The sequence below is a fragment of the Aulonocara sp. 'chitande type north' Nkhata Bay genome, linkage group LG22 (assembly GCF_057382095.1).
Source record: "Aulonocara sp. 'chitande type north' Nkhata Bay isolate Kocher_YH1m ecotype deep benthic linkage group LG22, A_spYH_male_GT1.1, whole genome shotgun sequence".
In the NCBI taxonomy this organism is placed as follows: Eukaryota; Metazoa; Chordata; class Actinopteri; order Cichliformes; family Cichlidae; genus Aulonocara; species Aulonocara sp. 'chitande type north' Nkhata Bay.
Window position 1 is genome coordinate 34,980,004 of NC_141364.1, and position 16,550 is coordinate 34,996,553.

Here is a 16,550-nt window from a genome sequence, read left to right on the forward strand (position 1 = left end):
TCAAACTGCATTTTATTTCTACAGGTCCATATATGGCAGCAAGCGGGGGCTGCGAGTGGTCCCCGAGCCACGGTTTTGGGAGCCCTGATTTAGAACAATATTACAGTACCGTCTGCAGCTAAGGGGTACACACATGTTTCAATACTGATTTCCAATATCCTGCACTATCCATTGTCTATATAGGTCATGCTCTCCAGATATAAACTATTAGACTATTATTATTATTATGTTAGGATCAGTCTATGCAATATATTTGTCTAGTTAAATTATTGAAATATTAACATGACAAACTGCTGCCGTGATGACATAAGACACTGAAGCCTCCTTGAGCAAACACTGATTTGGCACCAAATAAAAGTGACTTGAACTGAACCCACATAACCACGGCGAGGCACCACGGACAGATGCAAAGAGCTGCAGAGCTCCAACAGTGGCCGTGACTGTGAGAATGTGTGGCATCAGCAGCACTGACCTTCTGGACCACATTCTCCTTCTGCATTTGACTCTGCCTGAGCTTCTTCAGCAGCACGAGACGAGCCTCCTCCAGACGAAGCTCTTCTCTTAGAGCTTTGATCATCTGCTGCCTCTCCTCTCCTGTTTTCCCCTGGTACAAACGAGCACACAAAATTAGAAAGGCACACTATATCCGGACATAAGACCAGAGGCAACTTCGAGCTCGTTGAACTCAACAGCCAGTCTGTATAAACCAGACTAAACCTACACAGAAGCTGCAGTTTGAACAGCGCGTCGTGTTTCTGCATCGACACAGGATGTGACTGCAGAAAGTAAACAGGACACGTTTGGCTGAAATATTCTTTTGTGCAAAGTCAAAAGCAGCAATTTAAAACCTGTTTACGTCAAGAAAAAGTGATTTTGACCAATTCATTCACAGGATTCTTCATGCATCTGTAGTAATGTCATTGCTGGTATTTAGACACATCTGTATTCCTGTTTCCATGACAGCCTGTGGAAACATGCAGGTTTCACACATGTGACACTGACTATTACTTATATTTGTTGTTGTTTATTGTCCACCTGCGTTTACTCAGAGCTTCTCCCTAAAACAGCTGCTGACAATGACGTCCTCTGCTCTGCATCTATAATCAGACTCTGGAAACATTACAGTCCATCCACCACTTTGATCACACTCTGGATCTTCTGACATACAGGATGAAATTAGACTCATTTCATTACAGTAGATGTCTTTTGGAAAGTGCTGTGACTCAAAAGGTCACAACTCCTCCACTGTTCCTTTCTTGAAAACCTTGTGACAACACCGTACAGAGAAGCTACCCAAGCTCTACTCCCACACAAGTCACCTCCTTAAGAGAACAGAATTGCCTTTTATTGTCATTGTACATGTACAAATGATTGGTGCTCCACGCCAACTGTGCAGGAGTAAGAAAACAAAAACACAACAGTGTTAATAGCTCCTGTGAAAAGGAAAAGCTTCAATCAGGACTTCCTGGTATCACTCTTGGTTGGTGGTGCATCGGCAGCTTCAGTTCAGGACTACGCTTCCTCCTGACCGTCACCCACCCGGCCTGTTTTCCCTGCTGCTCAGGACAATCTGCTGGGTGAGCTAACAGTGGCTTTGCTACCATCGCTCGCCCCGACCGCAGGGCTTAAGCTAGCTGCAGGGTTTTTAGGGTGTGAAGCCAGGTCTCATTAAGTGTAGCATCCTGAAATATCTGAGCGACCGACCTCTACACTTGATTTATGCACCAGTGTTAAAGGACTTGTACAGCATATTCAGTCTATTTCTGCCCCCTTGCAGGAGTGCTGCGAATGCCTTTTACCTTGAACATGTCCAGGTTAGCCTTGTGCACACGCTCCTCGGGCCGAGGTGTCGTTCTGGGACTGGAAGCCTCGTTGTCTGACAGGATGATGACATCCGGTGACGGAGTTCGTCTGTCATGATCAGCATCACTAGTAAGAAAAAAAGATCAAACACAAAGTGCAGTCAGTTTCTGCAGCATTTAAAGTCGTACTTTATCATCACAGGATCTGACAGCTTTACTAAACTGCGTGGGGTCGCTTGACATCGGTTCTGCTGGTTTTCCCGGTAGGTTCAATGGAAGTCAGCTTACAGGTTGGGAATCTTTAGTCATGCTCGTTGGTTAAAAGCAGAATAACAAAGAAACTGCGCCCCATTTCTAACGTCCATGTGCTGATTCTTAAACTTAAAAGCAAATCTTTCACCAGCTCCAGACACAAAGGTTTGGGGGACAGAAACAGTAATGTACATTGTCACACATTTCATTTATCAAAGAAGATTGAACATGCTGTATAGCAACACTAGATTACATGTAGGCTAGTGGTGCCCTTGTGTCATTGTTCCATGTTATGCATTTCATCAGCCCCACAGTTTGAGGGCCGATTTACTGAAGAACTGACTGATTTTTACAGCTGCCCCTGCTGCATGTGCATTTTCATTACTGTAAAACAGCCATAAAACTAACCACACCTTTGGTACACCTGTGTTACTTTGTGCCGTTTAGTAATTTGGGCCCTTGAGGGTTTTCGTTACTTTTCGTGTGGTTTAAACCTTTGCTATGCACCTTGCACACAATGTACATACAAGCCCTGCTCTGTAGGGGCGAGCTGGCACCAAATACTGTATGTGGACTATTCCACAGATTTCTTACTGAACCTGTGGAATAAGTTGGTCCCTCTGTAGTCATGTAAAAGCCACAGAGACAGTGTGCCGTGGACACTTCTTGCAGTTCGGTGGCCAAAAATGTGCCGACGAGGACAAAAGTGAAGATTTTCATTGACAGCCAAGGTTTCACCCACTAGTTACTTTTGCAGAGTAAAACTAGCTGCTAAGGTGAACTGGTATTGTCCTTCAAATAATCAGATAAACGATGGCTGGATTCAGGTAAACGGACATGCTATAAAGCACATGCCTGCTCTTTACACAGAATCCTTCTGTTTAAAATGTTTATTCTCACCACCTCCTCCCAGCGCTCATGTCGACTGGCTCATCCAGGATGTTCTCCTTTCCATTCTTACTTGGTCCAACGGGGCTACTGTGGCTTCCCAGCCTCAGACTCCCATTTAACTTCTCCTCATAAGCAGCACCCATTAGGCTCTGATGATGGAGGCTGCTGGCTCCAGGGCCTTTTCCATCTCCCAAGCTCCCTGCAACATCTAGGGCTGCTAGGTCAGCTAAGTCCTTGCGTTTAAGAAGTGCCAGCATCTTCAGGCGCTCCATGGCCTCGTGACCTTCCATTTTGAGGCGCTTGGCCAACGCCTCTTCTCGCTCACTGGTTGACTCAAGGCCTCGCTTAAGTAGGTTCAGCCTCAGCGCCTCCTCAGACATCTGCTCCATCCTAAAAACAAGAGAGGTCAGACAGGTCAGCAGAGCCACCTTAAACCCAAATAGGTTCAGGTCAGATAACAAACACACTCCTCTATGTAACTTAAAGCATGAGTACAGTTATCCACCACATTGGGTGCAATAGCTGAACGACTCTGGAACCTCCAATCCTTCCCAACCCTTATTCCAGATGTTCTCTCCTCCCTTTGTCAGCAAAGTTAATCCCACGTTCCTCTGAAACCACGGGGAACAACTCCAAGTTATCCCAGCGATCCGAGCTCGAATCAGTTTTTAATCTGGTATTAACATGATTACGTTTGTATATTTCTACACTTTTCCTAATCCAGATAATGTAATGCAGATGTAAATACAGAGAACACAGCTTTGCATGGCGCTCGATGATGAATACTATTTTTGTGTAGACTGGAAAAAATAAAGAAATTAATAAATCGATCGATAAGAAAAAGCAAAGAGCAACAAAGATACAACCCCACCAGATCATAGACCAGTTGGAAAGGCAAACCCTGTCCCTGCTAAGTTCCACTGTTAGCGTGACAAAACACACAAAGCAGTGTGTAATGAGGAAGAGCAGGGGGCGAACCTGACAGCAAACTCACTCAGATGGACGAGTCAGATTAAATAATATATTTCATTGATCGTCTCCTCTGGGTTACTATAAAATAGTTTAGCATGAATGACTTCTGCATGTCGGCAAAGCTGAGAGGAAAGTGGAGGCCAGACAGCGCTGAGGCACAACTTTGACTTTGAAGGTAATCGGGCTCCGTGTCTGGTTTGTGCTGCACTTTTTACAGTAGCTCTATAGTGACTGTAGAGAAACGTACGTAGAAAATCAGACGGAGACCTTAGACTAGACAACCTCCAAGAACCACATTTTCCCCAGCAGCCAGTGGGTGTGCAACGTCCAGTGTGGTGGAGAACTCTGGAGCAAGTGTCATGTATGAAGTGAGTCATCTGGTCTACATGAATACAAAACGAATGAAAACTACAATCCTTCCAGCTCTGGGCCTGGGAGCTGGCCTTTGCTCTCCTGGACGCCATTCGCCCAGTCTGGAGGTTACTGCTCCGATTACCACACACACACTCGAGCACTGCTTGACAAACACATTTTACTCCTCACTTTGTCACTTCCTATTGGTAGATTCGACCTGCTGGCGTCACTCTGGCGTGCCCCTCATGGTGTCGGGCTTTTCACCGCTCTAATCTGTTCATCCTGTCCTCCACTCGTGTCAGTTATTAACCTCACATCTACAGCTGCCTCTTTAGCACAGGGAGGAGTCTTAATGGTCCCACAGCATGGCTCTCCCTGCCACTTCTTCCTCTAATTAATTTGTGACGCAGCAGTGGAGTCGTCGCCTCCATTTGCTGGGAGTACAAACACGAGCAGCTCGTGTAACCCCTCCGCCGATCCAGCCACCTCACCACGTTTAATGAGCCAGAGATCTGCGCTGAGAAGCCAATCACAGCTAGCCTTGCTCTGCACGTCAGTAACTGGCACCCAACGCTCTCTCACTTAGACTTCCCCTCCCCCTGGTTACTGTCGCTGCTGCCAGGCTTTACATAATATAATGACTGTTACAGTCAGCAGTGCCCCCCAGATAAATAAATAAATAAACAAACGCACACTTTCTCCCTTCGCTTTTCATCCACCACACCCTTCCAACACACTGCCAGGCCGATAATGGAGAAGAAAAGAATAGATGAGAAACACAGACTCAGCCCTACGATCACACCTCTCCTAACCCCAGCAGGATAAAACATTAAACATCTGTCACACTGAAAAACTGTGGCGCTCCAAGGAATGCTTCCAGTTTGCACCAGCAGATAGACGGCGTCCACACAGACAACACACATGCAGCTCAGCATTCCGATAGAGGGCAGAGTTTTGTAATCCTCCCTCCTACTCCAGCAGTACAGTACCACAAAGAAACACTCCTCCCTTCTCCTCTACCCTCCCCCAACTCCTCAAACGCTCATCTTTTCCTCCCTCTTCTTTCACTGCAAAAATAAACACAAGCTTAATTTCAGGGGCCCCTTCGATGCCGCCAAAGCCGAGTGCTTCATTTGTTCACGTTATACCAGCCAACAGTGTGTGTGCACGTGAGTGTTTCTGAGGCTGCAGGGACAGGAACGGAGTAGCAGCACCGAGACACAGAGAGGGTTTTTCTTTATTGCTGTGTGTGTGTGTGTGTGTGTGAGCGTGTGTGTGTGTGAGCGTGTGTGTGTGTGTGTGTGTGTGTGTGTGTGTGTGTGTGTGTGTGTGTGTGAGCGTGTGTGTGTGTGTGTGTGAGCGTGTGTGTGTGTGAGCGTGTGTGTGTGTGAGCGTGTGTGTGTGCGCGCGTGTGTGTGCGCGCGTGTGTGCGTGTGTGCGTGTGAGCGTGTGTGTGTGTGAGCGTGTGTGTGTGTGAGCGTGTGTGTGTGCAGGGAAAGAAAAGAGGCAGAGACAGCAGCTCTCTCCTGAAATAACGCCAACTTGTAATTCCACCTCCCATCCCCCAAAACACACACACACACACACACACGTTTGTTCAAAGAGCTGTCAATCAGGAGGGTGCTACTAAAACATTCTCCTCACAATTAAATCCGTAGTCTTCCTCTCACTGACGGCGCTGTTGGAAATCCATGGCAGAGATAACCTTGATGTCTTGTCCTGTCGATGTGGCACCAGATTAACAGTGTTTGCCAAACTGGGTGTAATGGTAATAAAGCGAGTGCACAGTCGTGAAAACCCATTTGCCTGACCGCCTCCTGTCTTTTGTCCACTCTGTCCTTTTTCTGTGGGAAAGTGTTTAATGTTCAAACTGATGGTTCTACTCGGCGGTGGATGCGAGTCTGATACGTCAGGCCCGACATCCAATCGCTTCACTTACTGATTTGATTTTTGCCCATTTTGTACTTTTCATCCAACTGTAAATATGGACGTTGTTATACTAAACTATTAGCACCTCAAGTCCAAATCCAACCTCTGATGTGGCTGAAGACGAGCAGCCATGCCTGTTAAAGTCTGCCTGTATTCATACGTAGTAGGTGCACTGCAGTTTATGCCGTCTGCAGGCAGGTTCACGTGGTCACACTCAGGCATGTAAACGTCTGCTCGGAGCCTCGCACTCCCAAAATCTATGCTGCTTAGAGCCAAGCGGACCACAGCGTATCTGCAGACACTGAAGCTTACAGGACACCATTAAGTATGCACAGCACATGTGCTGATGACACAAACATAATAATGTCAGTACAACAAAAATCACAGAATGTACTCGGAGTTTTCTGGACTTTACAAGTCAGGTAAACATTTGTGATGATGTACTTTGGCTGTGTGTATTGTGCTTCTGCTGCTATGGCTTATTCCACTTTCTGTTACTCAATGCTAACGATGGAGCTACCATCCTGTTCTTATTTTGACCTTTGTTATTCTGATCTGTTTCTCAGATGGGATGATATATGCACTGAATTCAGCTGCAGAAAAAGTGGAACCACTCCCCTCACGATATTCTGCTGCTGGTTTGTTAGTCATGCATTTTATCAACAAATCAGCAGAAGAATAAACAGGTGTTTCAGACAGCTGCCATCCAAACGCACACAATGAAAGCCAGACTGCTTACAGCTCCACCTATTGACTAAAAGACAAGACTATCAATAACCTGACTACTGTGACTACGTGTGATTTCACAGTCTGCTACTTTGTGGCTGAATTGTTTCCAATTGCCTCCATGTTGTTATCATAGCACTAATAGTTGACCATGTAATATTAATAAGCAGCAAATAACCTGTCATGGTTGGACTAGAGAAGCATCGAAGGTGAAGGCAACACCCATCTCCTCTCTTAGCTTCTCGTGTTCCTCCCTCGTGGTGCTGTAACTCGGTATAGCAAACACAGCTTGGTATCACTGCAGCCTTCTTCCTATACTTTCCCACCACTAGTCTGTCAGCTTGGTTAGCCATCACCAGTTGGTCTGTTTATTTTTGGTCCCACAGGAGCTTAGCTTAATCATTCTCAACCAGAATAAGGACAATTTTGACAAAACACACTGTCAAGAATATTAAAACTTGTTGAAGTTTCTCTCCTAAAACATTAAAAAATGAGATATTATTCCTTCTTGTCACTGCGTCTCATTGACAAACTGGTGCATAAATAGAATGCTGACTGACAACATGACAATGCTAACTACCTGGAGCACAAGCACCTCTCTTCCACTGATGTTGTTGGACCTTAATAAAACAAAATGTCCCGAGTGGCTTGTGTCCTATCCACAGTAACGTCATTCCTGCTGTATGGTGGAAACGCCTTGTTGCTAATCATATCAACCATCCTTCAGGAAAGTACCAGAGTCAGCTACCATCTGGCTTCTTTAGCTCGTGTGCTAGAAAAGACAGAGATGTGCAGAAAACAATAAAACCTTCCTTGTGATTTCAGGAAGAAGGAGCCTAGCTTATTGGTCCAGCAGACACACTAAAGCAGCAATGCGCACACACACACGCGCACACACACACGCGCGCGCGCACACACGCGCGCGCGCGCACACACACACACACACACACACACACACACACACGCACACGCACACGCACTAACACACACGCACACGCACACACAGTGGTTGGTTGGCTGTAGAAGATGCTGATGACAGGGTTGCTGGGAATATGACCAAAATTTGCATGTGGCTAGTTTTTGATACTAATGAGGCCGATCAGAACACCGCCCATAGCAACAGAGTTGCAATTGGTAGTGGGGAGCAGCTTAGGACTTGATGGTTGTGGGATAAAGATTCAGACCCAACAGGACTTGCGAGGAGAATGCTGATGCTTTGTTCCTGAATAATCGATCACAAGTAAAATACAACAACAATCACACACACCTTCACCTGCTGTCTGTGGATGCACAGCACATAAGGCGACTCACACACCTTATGCACAGACTGCTCTTTATTAAATGAGACAACAGCTCATTGTGGGGGTTGCTATGACAACCAGTCATCTATTTTTAAGACATACCACTAATCAATTCCTGTTCTACTGTTGCCTGAGGGGTGGGGGTATGCAACAACATGCAAACCCCAACCCCCATGTCCTGTTTGTGTGCGGGTGGTATTACGGGGGTGTTTCTTTTTTTTTTTGGTGGGGGGGGGGGGCAACAGCGACCAAGACACTAAGCAGGGGGGAGTGTGCAGTAGGAAACAAAGAGCAGAGCAGAATGAATGAGTACTGAGGATCCATCTGATACCAGCGCGTGACGCCGTCCAGGGGAAGTCAAACTACTGCAATCACTCATCCAGTAACCAGGTACCCACACAAGATCACCTGCAGATCCTGCCCACGCCCCGATCACGTCAACAAGTATGAAATGTCAAATACTTACAAGTTAAAGCATCTTAAATATAGGTAATACATTTCATACATTTTCCTAACAGGGACACACGTTCAAAAATTACAACTGCATCTATGACCTTTTTTTGTGTTATTTTCACAAATATACACGTTACTCACAAAACAGTAAATGACTACACTGTAATTAACTCAGTAATTACCTGCAGTGATCCTTTCATAACTGAAATAAAAGGTCCTAAGACCCGAACCCTTCATTCATTCATTTTTCATATTTGTGCATATTGGGACCCGATGAATGTAAAAACAAAGAATTACCAGATTTATTTTTTTTACCGGGTCTTTGTTTCTGAGAGCCACATATGAGGATGTTCGTCTAAAATTTCAGTAGAACAGTGGCAGCATAACGTCCTCGTAAGTGCATATCAGGCCCTTGTAGAGCAAAATTTAGTATTTTGGTCTAAATAACCCAAAATGTGATGCCCACATTTGTGGACCCAGGTCCTAGGAGGTTAAATAGGACATTTAGACCATGGAGCCCTGTACAAAAAACCTTAACAGATTTAACACTGGCCATGAGGCTACATTTAAAAAAGGTTCTTAGAGCATGTAGCACCACTCATACGCTCTTAGTACAGAATATCATGTCACTTGAGGACAAACCCTCTGCCAGCTCCGGACAAACCTGACAGAGGGGACAGGGCAGACTTCAGCTTCTGGCACTTGACTCAAACACCATCTCCTCCACATGCTACAGCTTACGGGTGGATTCCCCTGTTTCAGTGCAGCTCGCTAACAATGAAGAAGCATCTACTGTGTAAGTGCCCCCGTACACCCCCGGTGCTTTTTCACCAGTTTTCGGAGAAATGTTTTGTTTGTCCAACCACTGAACACTAACCTATGAATCATTCAGGGATAAACTTTGCAAAGATTCAGTCTTAAATGACATCTTCAGACACTGTTACTCACAGCCTGTCGCAAAAACAGAATTTGTTCCCGTTTCATTTCACTCTATAATGAAACGTTAAAGCTGGGGCTGTGTGATATGACCAAAATCTCATATCCTGATATAAGACATTTATCGTCCTGACAACCATATACAATCACAAAAATGTTACTTTTCTGTAAATTCTGTGAATCTCGGGCAGCTCGACTTGTATGAAGTGTTTTCAGCTGGGCGCTGTGTACCTGGAGGCGAGTGTTTTGACCGATACGTGAAACTATATATTTTTAGACAGAGGTTGTAATGGCCGCCATTTTCTTTGTGAGTATTTATTACGCGGCGTGCTGCGGGGAAAAGCCTGTTCTAACGTCTGAGTCTAAGGTTTATTTGGAGCTTCTTTTCTTCTCATGCGTAAACTCTCTTCACACTCTTTGGCGTGATTCTTGCGTCGGTGGTTGTAGAGGTTTGTTGTGTTTGAGTCTGAGGCGCGGACCGTTTGCACCATAATTTGCATAGTACAGTTTTATCTGGTCCGTGTCAGACTTTTCATAACCAAACCATGTCCATGCTACAGAGGCAGCCCCGCGTTTAGGAACATGGTCCTCGATTTGTTTGGACGGGTCCTTCTGTTTGTCATCATTTTAGCTTATTTTGAAAAATTTCAACAGGAACTTCAGCTTTATTGTGAAAGGTTTATGTGGAAAACAAACAAGCAGACGGCGGAGCCACACGCTGGGTTTACCGTCGTTGTTACTAACATCAACTCGTAAAAACAGGCCCTTGTCCGTCCGTGGTGTGGTTATTTTAAATATAAGAGAGAGAACTTTAAGAAATGAATATAGCTGCTACAGTGACCATCAGAACCACGAAAAACAGCCGTAAACTGTTTATTTTGCGACACCATGAAACAAACGATAGCGTAAAAATGAAACGACAGATGTTCTTATATCGTTATATCAAACAGCCCTAGTTACAGCAGTTTGTTGGTGGTATTGTGAACAAAGTGACCACTACATACAAGTCCATTTATCATGTCAACACATCATCCCAGCCGCACAATCAATATTATAGAACCCTATGAAGGAAGATCCATGTACTGGGAGATTTACCAGAGCAACACTGAATTTAATGACAAATTTGTTAGATATCATATTCTAAACATATTGTGAAAACATTTAAAATGACAGACAAACATATTATTAAAGATTAATTATACAAGATTTAATAACCAGAGGGTTGCTGTCTTGCTAACCCAAATGTTGTCATCTAATCTGCTGTGCTATTGTGTACTTTTTCTCATTTTTATATTGGATTATATTGATTTTTACTTTAACTAATGTGCCATTAATTAATCCATCCATCCATTTGCTTCCGCTTCTCCTTTTCAGGGTCGCGGGGGGCGCTGGAGCCTATCCCAGCTGTCATAGGGCGAGAGGCAGGGTCCACCCTGGACAGGTCGCCAGTCTGTCGCAGGGCCAACACACAGACAGACAACCATTCGCACTCACATTCACTCGCACATTCACTCCTAGTGGCAATTTGGATTATCCAGTTAACCTATCCCCACAAGCTGCATGTCTTTGGACGGTGGGAGGAAGCCGGAGTACCCGAGGGAACTCACGCAGACACGGGGAGAACATGCAAACTCCACACTTGCTGTGCGGCAACAGTGCTAACCACCGTGCCCATTACTTAATTAAAACTGAAATGATTGATTTAATACATCTTGAAAAGCAGGTCATCACTGCACTGTTTCTGTCATTCTTTGATGGGTTCATGTATCGCTAACCTCTGAGGCCGAGTCTGTAATTACTTGTTAGTTCTGACTTAGTAAACTCAGCAGCCTAGACCTCTGAGCACATGAGCACAGCTCAGTGAGACAGCACCATACTTGATGGCATCAGCTCGACTTTACTGTGTACTTAACCCTCATGATTCATGTTTACAATGGAAGTAGCCTACAACACAATACCCCTCATTATCTGTGCTTTTTGAAAATATGCATACAATTTTACACACTAGCATCTAAAAAAAAAAAAAAAAAAAAAGAAAGAAAAAAGGCCCATTAATCCAAATTTATTTTGAAAAGTCAAAATCTCTGAAAGAGAAATGAGTTCGACCACAGCTGAGCTGGGCTGTAAGCTCAGGGTTCAAAATGATCTTTTATTATGTAGCAGTTAGTGGCAACGATATCACAGCAAGGTGGCAAAAAACCCCAAACAACAAACAACCCAAAGTTCTCTCTCTGGGCCGTTTTTACTTTTAAGGGAACAGCTTTGCATTTTGTCTGTGAACAGTAAGGAGCAGGTCTGGATAATAAGTGCTGTTCTGTAAATACCTGGACATGAACAACTTGATCTTAAAAACAAAGACCAGCTTAGATGTCGCTGTACTTGGGCCTCGTACAGTGAGCAGACCAGCTGGACATTCATCCTTACATGTGTTCACTCGTGATTCATTTCACAGAAAAATGAGCAAATACAACAAAAATAGCTAATAGAAAAGTATAAATAGACAAAAAACACTGCTCTACTAAAAAGGATGATGCACTTGTTGGTAGGTAGCAGCAGCCACAGAGTGTGAGTCATACTGAACATTGTACCATGTTATTGTAGTGTTCTGTACCATCATGTAACATTACATTTGGCAGCGTTGTGACTGCAGCTGGGGAGCTCAGTAGGTCGATTCACTGGGCTTAGCGGTCAGCCATTTCTCTGCCTGGCTGTCCTACTTATTAAACACCTGTACTTCCTGTCAGGGGGCATGAGGCTGAACAGGTGCTGTCCAAGGTGAGACAAGTGGGCAGCAGTTTTCTGAGACACTGTTTGCCAGTTTAGTCCTTCAGAGATGGTCGGGCACAGCCGATGATCTGCAGCATTTTCCCGTCTGCCACCAAGCCATGATGCAGTAGCTGAGGACACCCTCGATGGTGCTGTGGTAAAAAGCCACCAACAGTTTCTTCCTAAGGATGTCTTTGTTGGACTTGTGTTCAGGTTGTGTTCACACCACCATGCTGCCAGTTTTTTAACCTCCTTGCTGTACAGTCTCGTCTCCTCCGCTGATGAGGCAACATACTCCTGTACAGACTTAACACCAGCCTGGATGACGTCCCCAGCGACAATACAAATTCCCTCAGGACAGACCTGCACTGTTTGTTTATTGCGGTGTACAGCTGGGAGACCGTCATGCTAACATTAGCATCAGGTGGTACGTACACTGCAGCGATGATCACTACTGTCAGCTCTCTGCACAGCACAGTCAGTGCTTCCAGTGTGCGAGTGTGATCCTACCGTTCATGCACCAGTCTAATCACACAGAGACACTAAAGTTTAGCTAAGTTTACCCTCAATCATTCACACAGAAACATGCTCTGTGAAACTGTGAGCTCCTAGCTGCTGGGTGCCTACGTGCCGCCATCTTGCATGGGATATCACAACTTTTGCAGTCAAAGAAAGACAGATATGATGATTATATATATGTAATAGTGAGCTCAGAGGTCAAAGGTGACATGTTATTTGGATCCAGACAATCATTTGAATTCCCCTTCAACCATTATTATTTCTTAAATGTTGCCAAAACAAACAAAGGCAGTCTAATTTTAATCATAGTTTTAAAGATAAAAACATTTTTCTGAAAGTTTGACCTTATTTGACCTTGGAGGAGAGGTCAGAAGTGCGAACTTCTTATTTAAAATCCCTACATACTATTCTGTATAGACTGATGTGTTGTCAGGACAAGTAATGGCAATTTAAAAACAAACAAACAAACAGTTTTAAATAGCTCTATATAACATTATCCCTTTGACCTTAATCTACTGACAGTGAAGGTAGTTAAATATAGCTTATTTAAAACCTTTATAAGGTACTCTGTATGTTGATAGTACACACCACACTTGTAAGGATCAGGGTTCCTAAATATACGGCTTTTTGTACATTTCAACCAATAACTCTTTACGTTGGCTTTGAAGACCTCGATATAGCAAATGCTCTTGCATGGTTACCATGACCCGCTCTGCACCCATACGACATTTTATCTGAATTCAAGCACAAGTTTTTGACTTATTGTATTTACAGACAGAATGACACGCGAGCATGCATCCAAAAAGAAAAAGAAAAACAACGCGGTGGGAGGCGAGCAGGAGGAGCAGGCGGGTGGGTGTGGGCGTTGTTGGAGTGTTAGGGCAGCCACTGCATTTTGAGAGCTGAATGAAGAAAAGCTCCTCTTTGAGAGGCCCTTTGATAAGAAAAGACTGACTGCTTTAGACCAAAGGGTGGGGCATACACTCTTCCACAGAGGACAAAAAACAAAGAAACAGAAAGAAAACTGTAGGAACAGGAGACGTTTAGTCAAAGTACAGACATCTTAAAATGAGGCTGAATGTGGCAGCCAGCAGAGCATCAACACAAACACACCCACACTGAACAGTCAGCAGATCTGCACAACATGCTAACCTCCACACATTTCACTTTCATGTAACACTTGTGTGCTTCAGACATAACCATTGCTAGATGCTGGTGACTGATTACATCTGCAGCAGATGTATCATTCCAGATTTAAATGAAAAGCATAAACACCACCAGCAACATGTGCGTGCACATCTCCAAACTCATATACGCTTTAGAAACTTTCTGCACATCTACAGATTTCCATTATAGTCTCAGTAGAAACACTAGAATCAGAATCAGCAGGTCAGACTTGCATTTGCATTTGGTGCATCTTTAATTCTGAAGACCGATTATATCCAAGAAGACTGTAAAGGTGACAGTTAGTAACCACTGATGTCAACGTTTTCAAATTCATCCACGTCACAAAGATGTTATATGAAATTACTTCTCAGCCCAGGAAACTTATGTTTGACACGCTAAAACACATTTGAATGCAACAAGGATTTTTGAATTGCAATTACTGCAGTCTTGCTTTCCATGACGCAATCTGCATCCTTTCACTGCTTTCCCCTCTAAAAGGTTTCTGCATCTCAAATGTAACGATATCTTATCAGCCTATAGTTGCCTTTAGTTGTTTTCACAAAGAAAAAGAAAGACGAAAATTCCTGTTTGCTCAAAATCTGCTCATTGTCAGCATATTTACATGAAGTCATGGACTTTAACTATGTGCACTATATTGCCGAGTGTATTCAGCTCACCCATGAAAATCATTGAATTCAGGTGTTCCAATCCCATCCGTGGACACAGGTGTATAAAATCCAGCACGTGGGCACAAAGTCTGCTTCTCCAAACACATTTCTGAAAGAGCGGGTCACTCTCTGCAGCTCAGGGTGCAGCACACACTTGTGCAACACGTCTAGTTGCTACTAAATACCCCACTGTCAACTGTTAGCTGTATCACAAAGTGGAAGTGATTGGGAACGACAGCAACTTGCACACACAGTGGTAGGCTACAAAAAAGAAATCACAGAGTGGGATCAGCAGATGTTGAGGTGCATAGTGTGCAGAGGTCGCCAACTTTCTGCAGGCTTCATGTGGTCTTCAAATTAGCTTAAGAACAGTGAGAGCTTCATGACTGGGCAGCTACATCCAAGTCTTACAACTCCAAGTGCAATGCAAGCATCAGATGCAGTGGTGTAAAGCACGCCAGCACTGGACTCTGGTTCTGGTTGTCAGGAGGACGGTACTCGTCTGCCTCCATTGAGCCAGGTGTAAAGTTTGCTGGAGTAGGGATCATGTTGTGGGGTTGTTTTTCAGGAGTTTTGCTCCCCTTAGCGCCACTTAAAGAAACTCTTAATGTTTGGACAATTTTATGCAACTTCCTGTTCCAGCATGGCTGTGCACCAGTGTACAAAGCAAGGTCCATAAAGACATGATGAGCAAGTCTGGTGTGGAAGAACTTTTTTGCACAATGACCTGAGCTCAACCCAACAGCACAGCTTTGCGATGAATTAGAGCAGGCCTTCTAATCCAACATCACCGTTTGACCTCAGTTCTGGAAGAATGACTAGCACACTCCTAAACCTCGTGGAAAACGTTCACAGAAGAGTCGAAGCTGTTATAGCTGCAAAGGGTGGGCCGACACAATATCAGACCCTATGGATTAAGAATAGGACGTCACTCAAGTTGATGTGCATGTGAAGGTAGATGAGTGAATACTTTTGGCAATACAGTATATGTGGTGCCTGGCAAAACATTTGAGCCAACCCAAAGACAGCGGAATTTTAAGAGGCATAAAATAACATGTCATATTAGTGGATAATTTCAGTGACCCACTATTAGCAAGCACTTTGGTGACAGCGGGAAGGAAAAACTCCCTCTAAACAGGAAGAAACCTCCAGCAGAACCTCCAGGGAGGGGCGGCCATCTGTCATGGAGGTCAGAAGAAGTGGCAGGCCTATCTACAGATGAACAGTATCTGAAAGTCACGTCCTCAAGAAACAGGGAAGAAAAGACTTGACACAGGTCCAAAGACACGTATCTGACCCTTCAGTTTATCCATCTGTTCGCCAAACTTAATCCAAAATAGTTTCATTTCAGTGAAGGGTGGCTTTCAAGAAGTCATTCTTAAGCAAAGCAAATAGGACAGAGGTATGCCAGATTACACAGAAACTCAGCCAGAAATCAGTGGTAGCAGGTTTTCTAAAGCGACAAATCCACATTTTTAATTTTTGGTTCAAATATTACAGAAGAGGTCAACAGAAAAGGCATTTGTAAAAATCAGTGGAGGCGGTCATGGTTTGAGTCATTTCAGCCAGTTGTGGTGGGATCTTGTCAAAATTAATGATATATTAATGCAGAAAAGTAATATCAGATTTTGATCAACCGTGCAAACCATGTGGAAAGAACCTGACTGGTAGCCGTGTCATTTTTCAGCAAAACTATGACACCAAATATATTGTCAATGCAGTAAAAGAAGACATAGTGTTACATTGTCTCCCTATCAGTCATGGAGTGACCTTCAAAAGGCAGCTAGGAGGAACAAAAGAGCAAACTTCCAAAG

General features: G+C 44.2%; 1 protein-coding gene across 4 annotated transcripts in view; it reads right to left on the reverse strand.

Moving 5' to 3' along the window:
• The window catches only part of gatad2b (GATA zinc finger domain containing 2B), a 44,235-nt gene that overhangs the window by 13,946 nt on the left and 13,739 nt on the right, over positions 1–16,550 (reverse strand). For 2 of the 4 annotated variants that reach the window (XR_015126793.1, XM_086279350.1), the window contains exons 2-4: positions 2,955–3,335; positions 1,800–1,929; positions 473–604 (exon numbers count right to left, since the gene is read on the reverse strand). Coding sequence is in view for 3 of the 4 variants with exons in the window: in XM_086279350.1 (XP_086135476.1) it covers positions 473–604; positions 1,800–1,929; positions 2,955–3,334 (642 nt within the window). In the remaining variant the exon portion in view is untranslated. Of the gene's footprint in view, positions 1–472; positions 605–1,799; positions 1,930–2,954; positions 3,336–4,460; positions 4,764–16,550 lie in introns of those variants that run through there. The other 2 variants (XM_086279351.1, XM_086279352.1) reach the window with 2 other exon arrangements.